At 35.3% G+C, this 18738-nt stretch overlaps 1 protein-coding gene across 2 annotated transcripts in view; it reads right to left on the bottom strand.

Moving 5' to 3' along the window:
- Positions 1-18738, bottom strand: part of MED13 (mediator complex subunit 13) — a 97762-nt gene that overhangs the window by 15743 nt on the left and 63281 nt on the right. For both annotated transcript variants that reach the window (XM_055577431.1, XM_055577432.1), the window contains exons 17-21: positions 9458-9619; positions 4970-5193; positions 3154-3343; positions 1818-2280; positions 423-642 (exon numbers count right to left, since the gene is read on the bottom strand). In XM_055577431.1, coding sequence (XP_055433406.1) covers positions 423-642; positions 1818-2280; positions 3154-3343; positions 4970-5193; positions 9458-9619 — 1259 coding nt within the window. The remainder of the gene's footprint in view (positions 1-422; positions 643-1817; positions 2281-3153; positions 3344-4969; positions 5194-9457; positions 9620-18738) is intronic.

Below are 18738 nucleotides of genomic sequence, written 5' to 3' on the forward strand. Positions count from 1 at the left end.
CTGCCACAGTCCTATTGCAGTCTATAAAGAAATAATTCCAATTCTCTGCATACAACTTAATGTGTGGTTAGTTTTTCTCTACTTTTACTTTATAACCAGTCTTATTTAGAACTCTAGCTTATTTCAGTCCATTCTTGATTTTCTTATTTAAGCCAATGAATTTAAAAATTAGTTTATATAAAAGTAACACAGGAGAAACATTTACCCTACTTAATGCAATCTTTTTAATCTCCATTATTACTGTAGTATGACTGCAAGTTTATCTTTTATAAACTCTCTAAGATTTTTAATATCATTTAAAATGAAGTCAATAAAACAGAATCTGGCTTTTAGAAAATCAATCTAGATATAGAATAGTAGCTGTGAACTGTCTATCAGGACCAAATTGTTTTAAATAAACTTGTAACATTTACCATTCTTACCTGTACAGAAACAGTATTCTTAATATGAGGAGGAAGAGTCTGGACCATTTCCAGAAAACATCGAAGTAACCCCAAAGTCCATACATTAGAAGAATTAGTGCTCTCATCTTTATTTTCATATGTAAAAGGGTCAATTATATAAACAACAATTGCAGGTGGATAAGTGATTGCATGTGAATCACCATCTGTGGGAATGCCCACTTTGTCTCGATCCATTGTGCTAAAATTTGAAGTAGAAATAAGACAGTTAGGGAAAAATCTGTACTCCACCTTCTTAAAATAGCATCAAAGGAGGTTCTTATCCTCTCCCCACTTTGCGGGTGGGGTGCTATCGAGAGCCTCTCTAAAAATGAGGGACACCATTCCAAAGAGAATCATAAATGTTCACAATTTCATGGTGTACAAAGACCCTTGGCATTAAGAGGTTTGCAATTAAAAGAAACAGAAATCTTAAAACCACAGAGTATAGGAAATGTCAGACAGTGTGGTGCTTATGTGCTAAAACTGAGACAAAAGTTAAGTTAAATGAGCTGCCCAAGATCACAAGGCTGTCTAGAGGCAGAGCTAGACCAAAAAGAAACCAGTTTTCCAGACTTAGTCAGTGGTCTACTACCTTTTTAGAAAATACACATTCATTTCATACGTCATAACTTCACTGGTGATTAAGCTTCATTCTTTGATGGCAGTATGAGTTTTTAAAACTCCAAATCTATTATAGATATTAAAGATGGAAGGATCTAGCTGGGTAATTAAGAGTTTGTTTTTAATCACATTTCTAACTTTGGGGAAAACTGCAACTGGGAGCTGAAAGATATAACCAGGCTCAGGCTACCTAACCTATAAATCAAAAGGGAATATCTTCTTCATAAAAGGAACAGAGCTGTCATCATCACTGTTGTTGTTATAAATAACTAATGTGATTGGAAGCATTTTCTGAGGCACACAATGTACATTATATCCTTCTGCTCCCACTTTCCAGATAAGAGAACACCAGCTCAAAAAGGTTAGGTAACTTTCCTAAAGTGATAGCCAGTAAACGACAGAGCAAAGATTCAAACCCTGGTACAACTCTTATGCCTCTGAACAGGGTCATTCAATAGTGACTTATAGATCACTAGAGTGATTCGCACAGGCAACTCAACTTGACAATTATGTCACAGAATAGACTCAAACATCACAGGACAACTGGACTAGACAGTTTTCAAGGTCTTCATTTCCACTCTGAGATTCTATGACAAAGACTTTACCAAGAGTCTTCATCATAATTTTATAGGTAAAATATTCAACATTAAAAACTAAAATTTCAAGGGTAAGATCAAAGGCTCTTCTATATTCTTATTCAGATAGAAGCGGCATATATTTATATTTCTGCGAAATTAGTATATTTAAAGATACCTTTCAGACACATCAGGATGTGGCTGAGTGGGAACTGAAGCCGACTCTCCAGAAATGCCAGCTGTTTGTAGAGCTGATGGAGGTTGCCCTCCTAGCTGGCTATTCGGAACTGTACTTGCTTGTGTAGACATGGATCCCGTAGCACTACTGTTCATAGTGCCAAAAGGTGGAAATGAAGGCAGTTTATTTGATGACATTCCACTGTTCAAGTTGGAGGACAACGAAGATGAAGTTGAAGTTGTAGTCAAGGTTGAGTTAGCTGTGGCAACTGAAGAGGACACGGCAACACCTGAAGACACTGTCATAGTGCTGCTCACTGTAGATGCTGGGGTGGCAGACGGAGTCTTAGCGTTTCCAGTACCTGTCATCTGAGGTGGTGTAATCAAAGACTGACTTGTAGGGGCAACTAAATTTGGCTGGGAAAGTAAAGAGCTGTCCAATGGCTGGGAAGCAAGATAAGGACCTAAAGAAAATAAAAACAAGCAGGATATTTAATTCTTTATTTCACTAACTGGTTCTTTAGTTACTATGTGACTAATAACTAGTGGATACTAATTACCCTCTCCCTAAGTTGCCTGCTAACAGTGTAGCGCACACTAGCTTACTATTTCCCCTAGAAAGTGAAAAAAATGAATTCTGAATGGAATTGAAAACCACTTTCAATTGAAAAACCAACAGATACAAAATAAAAAAAATGATTTCTATGAAATATCCAGCAAATTTTCATTAAACCATTCAAAGAGTTCCCTGGTCACAAATTGAAAAGTGACTATATTGGGGGACTAATTCAATATAAAACAGAGGGGTTCAAATTATGGAGTTCAAATGACAGGAATGTCTAATGAGGTTCAATGTTTTGGTTCTGTGTCTCTTTCGATTAAGTCTAAAGTAAGTCCATTGATATTTAATTAAGGGTTTTAAAAACAAGTCTCAATAACTGTCATTTTCTTAATTCCAACAAAGGACTATCTCTTGATATTGTAGAGGGAACTACAAGTTGTTTTTATCTCTAAACCATTAACAAGTCAAGAATCTTAATGTTAATAAACTTAAACAAAAAACACATATCTTCCTACTTGAAAGGAGCCCTATTGCAGTGATCAAAGTTTTTTCTGTAAAGGATCAGATAGTAAATATTTCTGGCTTTGCAAGTTACACAGTCTCTGTCACAACTACTTAGCTCTGATTTTAATATTAATAGCACAAAAGGAGGCCCAGACAACCTGTTAATAAATGAATGGCTGTGTTTCATTAAAATATTATTTACAAAAAAAGTTGGTGGACTGCATCCTACTTTGCCAAAATTGGCCTTATACAATAAATATAAATTCAATACCTAGGTCATATCTGCAGACTTGTGCATAAAGCTTGAGTTTAGAAAATGCTTCACTGTTACCATCAGCTGCCTGAGAAAACCATTCTGCTACCAACTTTTCTGATAGTTTCTTTGATGCAGTAGATCCAACTCTCATGATCCCATCCGTCAATAATCGAGAAATAGGTCTATGTTGACCCAATCGACAACACTATAAATATACATACAGAAATCAGAATTAGTGAATTTGCTATAGTTTTTTTTAGTACATATGATAAAATAAAGCATTGAAACTATTTAAAAAATAAGCTTTATCATTTATAATTAACATTTGGAATAAAAATATCAAGGGTGAAACAGTGCCATAGGTCTTCATGCTTTTTACATTAGAAATCCATTAAATTTCTATCAAAGTTATCTCCAATGAAATAAAACACCTAGATAATAATAGCACTAAAACCACGTACTTTGAATAACAAAAACTTGCAGAATACAGAAGTAACTGAGTATAGATTTGCAGCCATTTTAAGTCGTATAACTATTTCAAATCATGTATATAAATACAAATATCCAGCTCTGCCTCTAATTCTGCTGGTCACTATGGTTTGTTATATGAAGTCCAATTTCAAATAGGTTTGCAACACTGGGTTACGAAAACTTATGACAAAGAATTTCTTTACTGTAAGAATTTCAAAGGCTTTAATAATCTAACATGTATAATGACTCTCTAAAAGGTAAATAGATACACAATGTCTCCCCAAACCTATCTAACTATGGAATTTTTTTCTCGGAAGATTTTGCAGGGCTCGTGTTCTAAATAACACTCTTTGGAAACACTTACTTTTATAAAACACACTACAGATATCTTGCAATTATTAAACAGAATATTAATGAGGAATTAAACTGGCACAAAATAATGATTCAGATTGTAAAAGAAATTTTAAAGACTAGACTTCCAAGTATTTGTAGGAAAAGGAAAATACCATAAGTCCTTCATATCCTCAGGTTCTACAACCACAGATTCAACCAACCAACCATGGATCAAAAATATTTAAAAAAAAAAAAAAAAAAAAAAATCAAAAGTTTCAAAAAGCAAAACTTGAATTCCCCGCATCTGCAACTACTTACATAGCATTAGATATTGCAAGTAATCTAGAGATGATTTAAAGTATAAGTGAAGATGTGTTTTGACTATATGCAAATACTATGACATTTTCTATAAGAGACTGGGCATCCATAGATTGGGGTATCTGCAAGGGGTCCTAGAATCAATACACTCAGGATACTCAGGAATGACTATAAAATAAAGACTTTATGTTCCAGAGTACTTAAAATTTATAATCATTGCACTCAATGATCGATACAACATAAGAATTATAACTTAAAAGACCAGCTAAGAATTTCAGAAATAAAATGAGTCTTAGAGAGGCCTATCATAGCTGTATTTTATTATGAGCAAAAGGACTAGAGTCACTACCTGAGTCCTGGAGAATTAAGACAAGAATTCTCTTTAAGACTAGAATTTTAAAAAATGTAATTTTTTTCCTAGCCATTTAACATTACCCTTTCTTTCAGAAAAAAATTGTCTTAAATGGGATGTGTATGCACACAATGTTTTCCCCTCAGTATGGCAACTTCCACCGTGAGTCATGGCATACACATCTAACAAAAGATCTGGGTCAAAGCTGTAAAGAATGTAACTGGCTGGTACAAGAACTAAACATCTAGCCTGACATCATTATTATTCTTTACCAATCAACTGAAATGTTCAGTATACTTTATATATAAAAACATGCAAATCATAAGGTGTCTTAAAACGACCTTTTAAAGTACCTACCTCATATATTGCAGTAAGATCTCTAAAAAAGCTTTTGGCTCCATTTAACAAGGCTTCATTTTCTGGACAGAGTACAACATAGGCTATATCTCTTTGAGATCCATAGGGTTCTAGCATAAGTCTCTCCCAATAAGGGAGAGCAAATGGAGAAAGCACCAGAAAATCAAAATCATAACCCAACAAAAACGTGGGGATTGGCAGTGGTTCTGGGGATTCATCAGTTCCTAAATAAGAAAAGACATATTTTAAGAAAAGATCTAAAAGAGGAACATTTAAATGTCAAGAGTTAGTGAAGTTATAATTAGTAGTAAAAATATTTACTACTTTGTCTTTATTTAAAAATATTAGTAAATAAATTATTTATTTACTAATAAATTAGTAAATAAATATAAATTATATATTAATATAAATATTAAATATAAACAATTATAAATACTATATAAATTAGTAAATAAATTATTAACAAAATAAATTAGTAAATAAAAATATTTACTACTTTGTCTTTATTTAAAGACAAAAATGCCTAAAAGTCAGTGGCTGAGACTTTTACAGTTAGGAATTTACTAAAAATCTGTATGAAACATGTGACTTATACCTTCACTTAAATGAAAAAAAAATTAATTTGGGTGAAAAACTTATCAGTACAAAAGAAAATATGGGAGGGAGAGTTTTTTAAAATATCAGTTTCAGGTGTACAACATAGTGATTTGACATTTTTATACATTATAAAATAATCACCAAAATAAGATGTTATTATTATTCACCACACAAAGTTGTTATAATTTTACTAACTGCGTTCCCCATGTGTACATCTCCATGATTTATTTATTTTATAGTTGGAAGTTTGTACCTGTTAATCCCTTTCACCTGTATCATTATCATTTTATTTTGAATAAATTTAGACGAGAAAAAATCTTTGCAGGCATAATGTAAAACCTGTACATATACAAACTGATTGATCTGGACTTCTCTGGTGGTCCAGTAGTTTAGAATCCACCTGCCAGTGCAGGGGACATGGGTTTAATCCCTGGTCTGAGAAGATTCCACATCCCATGTGGCAACAAGCCCATGTGTTACAACTACTGAAGCCCAGGTACCTAGAGCCCATACTCGGTAACAAGAGAAACCACGGCAATGAGAAGCCCGCACACCACAACTAGGGAGTAGCCCCACTCACTGCAACTAGACAAAGTCCACACGCAGCAATGAAGAAACAGCAAGGGCAAAAATTAATCATAAAAATAAAAATGATTAATCTGACAATATAAATTTTAAATTGTGGCATGAAAAAACACTACTAACAAAGCCAAACAATTAAAAGCAAATCAGAAGAAAAGATTTGCAACACATATAACAAAAGGTTAATCCCCTTACCATAGAAAGGGAACCTATAAATCTGTAAGAAAATGATCAACATCGTAACAGAAAAATGGACAAAGGATATGGACAAAATTCACAAAACCCAGAAATACCAAAGTTCACAAAAACCAGAAATACCTCTTATACATAAAAAGATGCTCAATCTCATTAAGAGCAAAGAATTTAAAATAATTAATAGCAAGTGCTAAGTGCCAGGTAATGTTCAAAGATCTTTATGTACATTAACTCATTTAACCCCATGAAAACCACGAGGCAGACACTAATACCAACTTGAGTTTAGAGGTGAGAAAGCAGGAATAGAAGAGTTAATAACTTGTCCAGTGTCACACAGGAAGTGGCACAGATGGGATTAGAATTCAGGAAATCTACCCTTACAGTATGTATTATTCTACCATTCAAACTATAAAGAAACACACCATTTTCTCCCATCTACTCAGCACCTTACTGGCAAAGGTTTGGGGAAATAGGCATTTTACTGATGGGAGTTTAAACTGCTATGGTAGGGAGCAATTTGGTAATACTTAAAAAAAAAAAGTACACACATGCTTTAAGCCAGGGATTGTGAACATTACAGAAAAATAGTCGTAACGATAATGATGCAAACAATATACATCCATAAACAGTAGACTGGTAAAAATTACATCATGTGTAAAGAATAATGGAATATATGCAGCCATTAAAAAAAAGAGAGAGCTTCTTATGTTATTGATCAGTAAGTTGTAGAACTCTGTGTCTACTATTTTGACTTTTAAAAAGAATGTAAAAATACTAAAAAAACAAATGCTAGAGTGGGTGTGGAAAAAAGGGAACCCTGCTCTACTGTTATGTGAGAATGCAAATTGGTATAACCATTATGGAGAACAATATGGAAGTTCCTTAAAAAACTTAGAAATACCATATGATCCAGCAATCCCACTCCTGGGCATGTATCTGGAGAAAATCATAATCCCAAAGGATACATGCATCCCAATGTTCATTGCAGCACCATTTACAACAGCCAAGGCATGGAAGCAATCTAAATGTCCATTGAAAAAGAAATGGATAAAGAAGACATGGTACAAATATTGTTGTTCAGCTGCTAAGTCGTGTCTGACTCTTTGCTATCCTAAGGACTGTAGCCCACCAGGCTCCTCTGTCCATGAGATTTTCAGGCAAGAATACTGGCATTAAAAAGAAAAAAAAAAAAAGAATATTGGAGTGGATTGCCATTTCCTTCTCCAGAGGATCTTCCTGACCAGGGATCGAACCTGGGTCTCCTGTGTGGCAGGCAGCTCTACCACTGACCTACTGAGAAGCTCAGTACATAATATACAATGGAATGTGTGTCTGTGCTGTGTGTTAAGTCGCTTCAGTCATGTCTGACTCTGTGCGACCCTATAGACCATAGCCCTCCAGGCTTCTCTGTCCACAGGATTCTCCAGGTAAGAATACTAGAGTAGGCTACCATGTCCTTCTTCAAGGGACCTTCCCGACCCAGGGATCGAACCCAGATCTCTTATTATGTCTCCTGCATTGGCAAGCAGGTTCTTTACCTCTAGCACCACCTGGGAAGCCCTACGATGGAATATTACTCAGCAATAAAAAAGAATGAAATAATGCCATTTGCAGCAACATGCATGAACCTAGAAATTATTATACTAAATAAGTCAGACAAAGAAAGACAAATATCATATGATATTACTAAGCTGTGGAATCTACTTACAAAAAAAAGATACAAATCAACTTATCTGCAAAAACCAGAAACATACTTACATATATTGAAAACAAACTTACCGTTACTAAAGGGGAAATGTAGGGGGGAGGGATAAACCGGGAGCTTGTGATATACACACTACTATATAAAATCAACAAAGACCTACTGTATAACCCTACTCAAGATTCTGTGATGACCTATATGAGAAAAGAATCTAAAAAAGAATAAATATATGTATAACTGAATCATTTTGTTGCACACCTGAAACTAACATTGTAAATCATTTTAAATCTTTTTAAATCATTGTAAATCTATTTAAAAAATAGAAAAAAAGAAACTAAAAATACTATAATTAAACTGCAGTTTTCACTGAGTATCAAGGTTTTGGTTTTTATGACTGAATTGCGTCTTTGTTGTTGCACACAGGCTTTCTCTAGTTGCAGCGAGCAGGAGTTACTCTCTAGTTGTAGTGCATAGGCTTCTCATTGCAATGGCTTCTCTTGTTGCAAAGCATGGACTCTAGGCACCTGGACTTCCACAGTTGCAGGTCACAGGCTCTAGAGTGCTAGCTTATGGGCTTAGTTGCTCTGCAGCTTGTGGGATCTTCAGGGACCAGAGATAGAACCTATGTCCCCTGCACTGGCAGGCAGATTCTTAACCACTGAGTCACCAGGGAAGCCTCGAATATCTTTTTCTTTTTTTAAATGAAATTTAAATTATTTACCCATTAATAAAAGGAGGAAAAGGAAAATATGAGCAAATCTACTACTTCTGTACATGATGCATTCTAAAACCATGCAAAAAGTCAAGGATTTCAATGCTAAGAACTGTTATTCCAAATATATTTTAAAGTTCCATTACATCTCACCTTTCAGAGAGAATTTTTTCCCCTCTAGAGACAATGTTCAACAGATAGTTTAAGTATTTTGAATGCTCCTTCCATTATAGTTGACCACAAATCTACTGTGTACTATGTGGGAGTTATTCTTGTCACAACTGGCAAATTTCATGTTTTTTTTTTTGTTTTTTTTTAAGGGAAGACCTTTGGGCCTCTTATCACTAATAGTATCCTTTTTCATTTTTCATTCAATTTTGTATGTAAAATGGTAACTTACAAAAAAGTATATAAATCCTTTTAAAAAATTTGGCAGTATGATTCTTTCTTAGCATAGAATCTTACTGGTCAGTATAACACGTAAAAACAAGCTTTTCTTTCTGAAGTGAGATTGGAAAATTCAGTAAACTGAGTGCTGAAAATGTTTTAAGTAAGGAAGGCTGAGATTGACCACAATGGCCTTAAGTCAAGCATATGCCACAGAAATATTTAAGGAAGATAAATGTGCTTAATAAAGTTGGGTAAAGATACTGAGAACTGATATGAAATAAGTCAAAACATATGACTGTAAATTACTTACCATAAGAGCCTCGGCCAGCCATTTTATGAAATTGTTGCCAAGTGAGAGGACCTTGAACCCCCCAAGGCCTTACTGTTCTTTTTTTCTGAATAGCATCCTGAAGAACTGGCTGAAGTGATAGGAGCATTCGAAGTATATCTTGTGAGCACTGCACACTCACATCTACAACCATTAAAAAAAGAAGAATTGCTATTGTCAACACACAAAAAATTTCAAGATAACAAAGAAATCCATCTAGGAAAGTAAATTCAGCTCTACATCACCAAGATTAAGCATCTGCTTGTACACAGAGCTATATTAAGTTCTATCTAAAATGATCTGAGAGTGCATGCTAAGTCACTTCAGTCATGTCTGACTCTTTGCGACCCTAAAAACTGTAGCCTGCCAGGCTCCTGTTCATGGGATTCTCTAGGCAGGAATTATGGACTGGGTTGCCATGCCCTCCTCTAGTGATCTTCCTGAATCAGGGATTGAACCCACATTTCTTATGTCTCCTGCATTGACAGGCAGGTTCTTTATCACTAGAATTACCTATAGAGATGATTTTTCTAGGTATTTAAGACCAAGAAGAAACCTAATAAAAAACTTATCATAACTTATCTTCATAAAGTCATTCATTAGCTCATTAACCGATTTATAAATTAATCAAATCAATTTCTTCCTTTTTGCATTTATTTTGATTGTCTTTGGTGCTCATAATAAGCACCTTAATAGAAAGAACACTACCTCATATAGAAATGGGTTATTAATTATCCACTTTATATACCTCTACTTTGGTAAAAAGATCAGATAGATAACACTGGTTACAATGATTAAAGTTTAATTTGTGAAAAATAGTAAACTGTAACAATTCTAAAGTATATAATTTGCATGCTATGCTAAGTCACTTCAGTCGTGTCCGACTCTGTTGGACCCCAGAGACGGCAGCCACCAGGCTCCCTCATCCCTGGGATTCTCCAGGCAAGAACACTGGAGTGGGTTGCCATTTCCTTCTCCAAATTTGCATAGTAACAGATAAACTTGTTCACACTGCTAGATAGCGTCATAATGCCCACACATACTTTATAAACCTAGACTTAAATACCCACACAATTTTTATAAACCCAGACTTAATAGATTTACAGATTATCAAATTATTATGATCTACATTTCTGAACAACTATCAGAATGGATATGAAAGGTGATGCTCTTAAACATCAAATGGGTTTTTAAAAAACCATGAAATCTTCCTAATATAATTAATCTGTCCCTTGAGCATGGTTCAGTTGTATCATTAAATCTTGTCTGAGCACTCTGTTACATTAAATCATTCAAATTTAATTCATTATTATTATTGCCTAATTTATTATTTCTTGCTTTAATTCCCTATATCTATAAATAGTATACAGAATCAGAAATAATTTAATTTCAGATATATTGCTGAATAACTATTATACTTAATAAACTAGTATTATACATAGCAAAAATACTATTTAAAAGTGATAAGAGCTATCTGAAGTGGACTGATAATACACTAGTAAATAAAAAACAGGTTTTAAAACTGGAAGATATTTTACACAAACAGAACTGTGTATTGATATGTGTTTACATAAAATCTAGAAAAAGCTATCACTGGCTAAGGTTGTTTATCATAATCAAATGGGGAACTTTTATAAAACACATATACAGAGCTTACCCTGAGAAATTCTGAGGTGAGTAAAGTTCAGGAATTTACCGTTTGATTTTATTTTTTATTTATTTATTTTTTTTCAATAATAGAACTATTTTATTAAACATATGAACGTACTTATTTTGTACAACATGCATTTCTTTCTTTCCTCTGCCGCAGGAAGCCAGCGCTCTAGAACTCCATGTTTATAAAAACACACTTTGGCAGCTACTGTGACAAGGTGAAAAAAGTACAATTCCGAAAGTAACAACACAAAAACAAAGTGGGGAACAAAAAAAGGCAGAAGTGAGTGGGCCCAGTGCTGCTCATCTTCTCTCAAGAGGAAACAATTTAAGAATAGAAACTCTTGAGCATTATTTAAGCAGTACTGCCCAACTCTCTTGGTAGTATCTCTCTTTCAATTCCATTTATCTTGATGTTGTAACTAACTAAACTGTTACTTCTTTAAGAAATTCTTCCCTGGTTTATATCCTTTTCAGTGGCCCATATCCCTTTGAGCTTCAAAAATACAGAAGTCGCTCAGTCGTGTCGGACTCTTTGCGACCCCATGGATTGTAGCCCACCAGGCTCCTCGGTCCATGGGCTTTTCCAGGCATGAATACTGGAGTGGGTTGCCGTTTCCTTCTCCATACAGTTTGATTTTAATTCAGAGAGATTCTCATTCACAATTTTTCATTATTAAAAACATATAACAAAGACCTACTATGGTTCAGGAATTATGCTAGCTGCTGGGAATACTGTGAAATACACGCTTATTCATGTCTTCAGGGATCTTATAATCTTGTGGGGAGGAATGCATGAACAACAATATAACTGCCAGGTCTCAAAGCTGAAATCTGGTTGGAAAGCAATGGTTTTAGAATATATATTTTTCAGAGTGATCATGAGGAACAGATAGTCTGTTGAGTAGAACAGAAATAAGCCTCCAAAAATAAAACTTCATATTTACAGTCAACTGATTTTTGACAAAGGTGCCAGCACAATTCAATGTGAAAAGATAATCTTCTCAACAAACGGTTCTAGGGTAACTTGATATTCATGTGCAAAAGAATAAAACGGAATCTCTTCCTTACATGATATATCAAAGTTAATTCAGAATGGATCATAGATGTAAATATAAGTGATAAAACAATAAAACTCATAGAAAAAAAACAGAAGTAAATTTTCACGACTCAGGATTAAAGTCTTTTTAAATATGGCACCAAAAATACAGACCAAAAGTACAAACCAAAAAGTACACAAGAGAGTAATACACTGAACTTCATCAAAATTAAAAACTCTTCTCCTTCAAATGATAGCATCAAGAAAGTGAAAAGACAAATCAGAGAAAAGGAGAAAATTTGTGCAGATGTTAAGAAACTTATATCCATAAGATATAAAGAACACTCACAATTCAATAATGAAAAAACAAAACAACCTAATTTAAAAATGGGCAAAGGATCTGAAAAGACATTTCTCTAAAGAAAAAATACAAACAGGCAATAAACACATGAAAAGACATTCAGCATTATTAGTCATTAGAGAAATGCAAATCAAAACAATAATAAGATAATATTTCACAATCCTGTATGATGATGATGATGGTAATAATTACAAATGCATGAAGACAAGTGTTAATGAGAATGTGGAAAAAGTGGAACCCTCACACACTGCGATGGGAATGTAAAATGGAGCAGCTGCTTTAGAAAAGAGTCTGGCAATTTCTCACAAAGTAAAACAAGAGTTATCAAGTTCACTCAAGACTAATAAAAATATATGTTTACACAAAAACTTGTACACAAATGTTCAATGTATCATTATATTCATATCGGCCAAAGAGGGGAAACAATCCAAATGCCCATCAACAGATGAATGGGTAAATAAAATGTGGTATATGCATAAATAGAATATTATTTGGCAATAAAAATGAATTAAGTACTAACACATGCTGCAACCTGGATGAACCCTGAAAAATTATGCTAAGAAAAAGAAGTCAATCACAAAAGACCATATAGTGTATAATATTATTTATATGGAGTATATAAGAGGCAAATCTACAAAGACAGAAAGTAGACTGGTCATTGCCCAGGGCAAGGAGCGGGTGGTTGGAGGAAAACAGGAGTGATCGCTAATAACTACAGATTTCGGGGATGATGAAAATGTCCTAAAACTGATTGTGGTAATGGCTACACAAGTCTGTGCTAACTAAAAACACCATTCAGTTGTTCACTTTAAATGGATGAACTGTATGATATGCTAAAGTTGCTTAAAGATGAGTGATCATGCAGTGGTGTAATGATAGGGCTGGGGCAATTTTTACTTCTATTTATCTATATTATTTAGATTAACTTTCTTTTCAGAAAGTATGTATTTTTTTATAATTAGAACAGAGCTTTTCCTATTTTGAAAAAAATAAACATTGCCATTAAATTACAGACTCTTAATACCTTCTAACAAATATTTCAACACCTTGGACTTCTGGACATCTACTACATGCCAGGTACTATTTTAGGTATTTGGACATAACAAAACAGACAAAAATCATTTCTTGTACACAGAACTTGCACAGAGTGAACTTAATGGAGTGAGAGATAATATTTAATACACTATACAATATGTTTAGAAGGTAATAAACAAACACTAGGGGGAGAAAGCAAAAGCAGCAGGATGGGGAAGATGAAGAGTGGTTTGCAATTTTACATTAAGATGATTTCTGACAAAAGTAAAGAGAGAAGAGAGTTACTCATGTAAATACCTGGAAGAACAGTGTCCCAAGCAGAGGAAAACAATTAGGGCAAAGGTACTAATGTATTAAATCAGAGCTTGCTACTATTTAATGAAGCTGTTATAATTTAATGAAAAAGTACTCCATGATTGAAAATCTAGGTTTTATAGCATGTTTACATTGAAATCTTAAACTAAAATATAAAGACATTTCTTTTTTGTTTTGAATTATTTTCTCAATGTAAGTTCTTAGGATAAAATTCATCTTTATGGCTGCAGAGTTATCTGTTTATATCAATCTTTATTGTTATTAAAAAAAAGTGCTCATTAGGTAAACAACCCAGTATTTGCCACTTGTTGCTGTTGTTTAGTCGCTCAGTCATGTCCGACTCTTTGTAGCCCCATGGACTGCAGCACGCCAGGCTTCCCTGTCCTTCACGATCTCCCGGAGTTTGCTCAAACTCATGTCCATTGATTCAGTGATGCCATCCAACCATCTCAACCTCTGTCACCCCCTTCACCTCCTGCCTTCAATCTTTCTCAGCATCAGGGTCTTTTCCAATGAGTCAGCTCTTTGTATCAGGTGGCGAAAGTACTGGAGCTTCAGCATCAGTCCTTCCAATTAATACTTACAGTTAATTTCCTTCAGGACTGACTGATTAGATCTCCTTGCTGTTCAAGAGACTCTCAACAGTCTTCTCCAGCACCACCATTCAAAAGCATCAGTTCTTCAGCACTCAGCCTTCTTTACGGTCAAACTTTCACATCCACACATGACTACTGGAAAAAACCGTACCTTTGATTATATGGACTTTTGTCAGCAAAGTGGTATTCTGCTTTTTAATATGCTGTCTAGGTTGGTCATAGCTTGTCTTCCAAGGAGCAAATGTCTTTTAATTCCATGGCTGCAGTCATCATCTAGAGATTTTGGAGCCCAAGAAAATAGTCTGTCACTGTTTCCCCATCTATTTGCCATGAAGTGAGGGGACCGAATGCCATGATGTTCGTTTTCTGAATGTTGAGTTTTAAGCCAGCAAACTCTCCTCTATCACCTTCATCATGAGGCTCTTTAGTTCCTCTTCACTTTCTGCCATAAGGGTGGTGTCATCTGCTTATCTGAGACTGTTGATATTTCTCCCAGCAATCTTGATTTCAGCTTGTGTTTCATCCAGCCTGGGATTTTGCATTATGTACTCTGCATATATTTCTGTTTCTACTTTATTGACTATGCCAAAGCCTTTGACTGTATGGATCACAATAAACTGTGGAAAATTCTGAAAGAGATGGGAATACCAGACCACCTGACCTGCCTCTTGAGAAACCTGTATGTAGGTCAGGAAGCAACAGTTAGAACTGGACATGGAACAACAGACTGGTTCCAAATAGGAAAAGGAGTACGTCAAGGCTGTATTCTGTCACCCTGCTTATTTAACTTATATGCAGAGTACATCATGAGAAACGCTGGACTGGAGGAAGCACAGGCTGGAATCAAGATTGCCAGGAGAAATAATACCTCAGATATGCAGATGACACCACCCAAATGGCAGAAAGTGAAGAAGTAGTAAAGAGCTTCTTGATGAAGGTGAAGAGAGTGAAAAAGTTGGCTTAAAGCTAAACATTCAGAAAACAAAGATCATGGCATCTGGTCCCATCACTTCATGCCAAACAGATGGGAAACAGTGGAAACCATGGCTGACTTTATTTTTTGGCGCTCCAAAACCACTGCAGATGGTGATTGCAGCTATGAAATTAAAAGACATGTACTCCTTGGAAGCAAAGTTATGACCAACCTAGACAGCATATTGAAAAGCAGAGACATTACTTTGCCAACAAAGGTCTGTCTAGTCAAGGCTATGGTTTTTCCAGTGGTCATGTATGGATGTGAGAGTTGGACTATAAAGAAAGCTGAGCACCGAAGAATTGATGCTTTTGAACTGCGGTGTTAGAGAAGACTCTTGAGAGTCCCTTGGACTCCAAGGAGATCTAACCAGTCCATCCTAAAGGAAATCAGTCCTGAACATTCATTGAAGGACTGATGCTGAAGCTGAAACTCCAATATTTTGGCCACCTGATGCAAAGAGCTGACTCACTGGAAAAGACCCTGATTCTGGGAAAGATTGAGGGCAGGAGGAGAAGGGGACGACAGAGGATGAGATGGCTAGATGGCATCACGGACTCAATGTATATGGGTTTGGGTAAACTCTGGGAGTTGGTGATGGACAGGGAGGCCTAGCATGCTGCGGTTCATGGGGTCGCAAAGAATCGGACATGACTGAGCGAATGAACTGAACTTGGCATATAAGTTAAACAAGCAGGGTGACAATATATAGCCTTGACGTACTCCTTTCCCAATTTGGAACCAGTCTGTTGTTCCATGTCCAATTCTAAACTGTTGCTTCTTGACTTGCACACAGTTTCTCAGGAGGCAGGTAAGGTAGTCTGGTATTCCCATCTCTTGAAGAATTTTCCAGTCTGTTGTGATCCACACAGTCAAAGGCTTTAGCGTAGTCAATGAAGCAGATGTTTTTCTGGAATTCTCTTGCTTTTTCTATGATCCCGCGGATGTTGGTAATTTGATCTCTGGTTCCTCTGCCTTTGCTAAATCCAGCTTGTACATGTGGAAGTTCTCGGTTCACGTACTGTTGAAGCCTAGCTTAAAAAATTTTGAGCATTACCTTGCATTTTCTATTGCTTGGCAAATAAGTGCTTTTTTCTTTTTTTGAGGTATAATTGACATAATATTAGTTTCAGGTGTACAAAATGATGATGCATATGTACTGCAAAATGATCACCACAGTAAGTCCAGCTAACATCCACCACCAAATACAGCTGTAAATTTTTTTTTCTTGTGATGAGACCCTTCATCAAAAGAAGATGAGTTGGTTCTTAAAAACAAATAAAACAGAATACCACTAATGCTACTCTTGCTATTATTACTACTGTTACACCTGCAAATATCTGAATTCTTATTTTGTGCTAAGCACTCTGTTTTATATGGTCTCTGTTTATTTGTATTAGCTCATTTGATTCTCTTAACATTGTATGAGGTAAATACTATCACTGACTATTTCCAGATACTGAAACAGAGATGAAATAATTTGCCCAAGGTCATAGATTATAGTGATGGAGCCACATTTCAAACCCAAGTAGTCAGTTCCATGGCCTATGTTCTTAATTACTACTTTAAAAATCTAGGTATTAAATCTGTATCTATATATACATTAAATCCACCCCTATAGATTTTTAAAAATAAATCTATGACATTTATTTATACTTCTTTAAAAATTTGATCCTTGAGTATAGTGAGTTTGATGAACCATCAAACTAGATCATGAACAAAATTTAACCACTGATTCATGCACAGCCCTATCTTATTCACACATTTTCTTTTTTTTTTTTCACACATTTTCTTTAATAATAATTATGAGCAACTATGATCTCACAGCCCAAGAAGTAAAGCTGAGGGATATGATTCTATCCCTCAGCTTTTAAGAATTAACCACTATCCTGAATTTTAGCTGCATCTGAAAAATACATTTAGTTTTGCCTGTTTTACACTTTATAAAAAAAAAAAAAAATCTCATATAAAATCTTCTGGGACTTGATTCCTCTCCCTCCCCCCTCATTACTTCTAGTAAGACTCATCTATTATAATAGTTTTATTCATTTTCAGAGCTTATGTAAGATTCCCTCTGTACTGTTATATCTTAATTATTACCCATTCTCTTGTCAATGGGCATTTAGAGTATTTTCATCTCAAACTTTTACTGCAGTTTTAGTAACAGACTTTAGTTTACTTACAGATTCCAAGCAGTCTCTAAGTAATTTAAATATAAGATATCTTCCTATCTCCCAGAATACCAAGCACATTGTTTTGCACATGTGTCAAAAAATGACTGATTAGCAAATGACATAAGGGACTAAATCAGAGTTATTAAATGGCACCTATCACCTAAGAATATAAATTCTTAACAAAAACACATGAAAGACAGCTAGAAGATAGGTAGGTTTCAAGAAAGACTAACTTCCTGTGTAATTACCAAAAGTGGTATACTGACACACCATTTTAAAGTATAAATCTCCTAGTGGCTACATCTGGGAAAAAAAAACCAAAAAACTTATTGCTAACTTTAATAATGGCAGCTTATACAAATTCATTACTTACTGTGTGATAAGTATTATGTTAAGCAACTCAAATGGATTAACTCATTAGATAACTACATATAAATATTTGATATCAATGATCATTCTCTCTTTCAAACATTTCCTACACTTGGCTTCCTGTATACCATACTTCCTTGGTTTTCTTCCTACCTCCTTAATTTCCTACTCTGGATCCTCCTCTTCTTCCCCCTCTCTAAATGTGAGTCCTACCCTTAGACTTCTCTACCTGCAGTCCCTCTCTAGGCTGTCCCATGCAGCTCCACAGTCTAAAACACTGACAGGGGCCATGTAGGTGTCACATGCTCAGTCATGTCCCAGCCCTTTGAGACCCCATGGAGGAGGGGATGCGACCCCCTAACAGGCTCCTCTGTGCATGGAATTTTCCAGGCATGAATACTAGAGTGGCTTGCAATTTCCTCCTCCAAGGGATCTTCCCAATCCAGGGACTGAACCCACATCTCTTATGTCTCCTGCATTGCAGGTAGATTCTTTACCCACTGAGCTATCACTGGGAAGCCCCAAAACACTGCTAACACACACACACACACAATTTTTTAATCTCTAGCCCCAACCACTCCTCTCAATTTAAAACTTGTATTTCCAAATATGTATTTGGATAAGTAAGGATCATCTTACTTCTTTGCTCAAAACTGTCCGAGTCATCTCGGAATAAACCATAAAGGCCACAGTTAAAACATGGTCCATAAGACTCCACATGCCAGTGGTGCTCAGCCATCTCTTAGAC

This window comes from Bubalus kerabau, chromosome 4 (assembly GCF_029407905.1).
Source record: "Bubalus kerabau isolate K-KA32 ecotype Philippines breed swamp buffalo chromosome 4, PCC_UOA_SB_1v2, whole genome shotgun sequence".
Classification (NCBI taxonomy): Eukaryota; Metazoa; Chordata; class Mammalia; order Artiodactyla; family Bovidae; genus Bubalus; species Bubalus kerabau.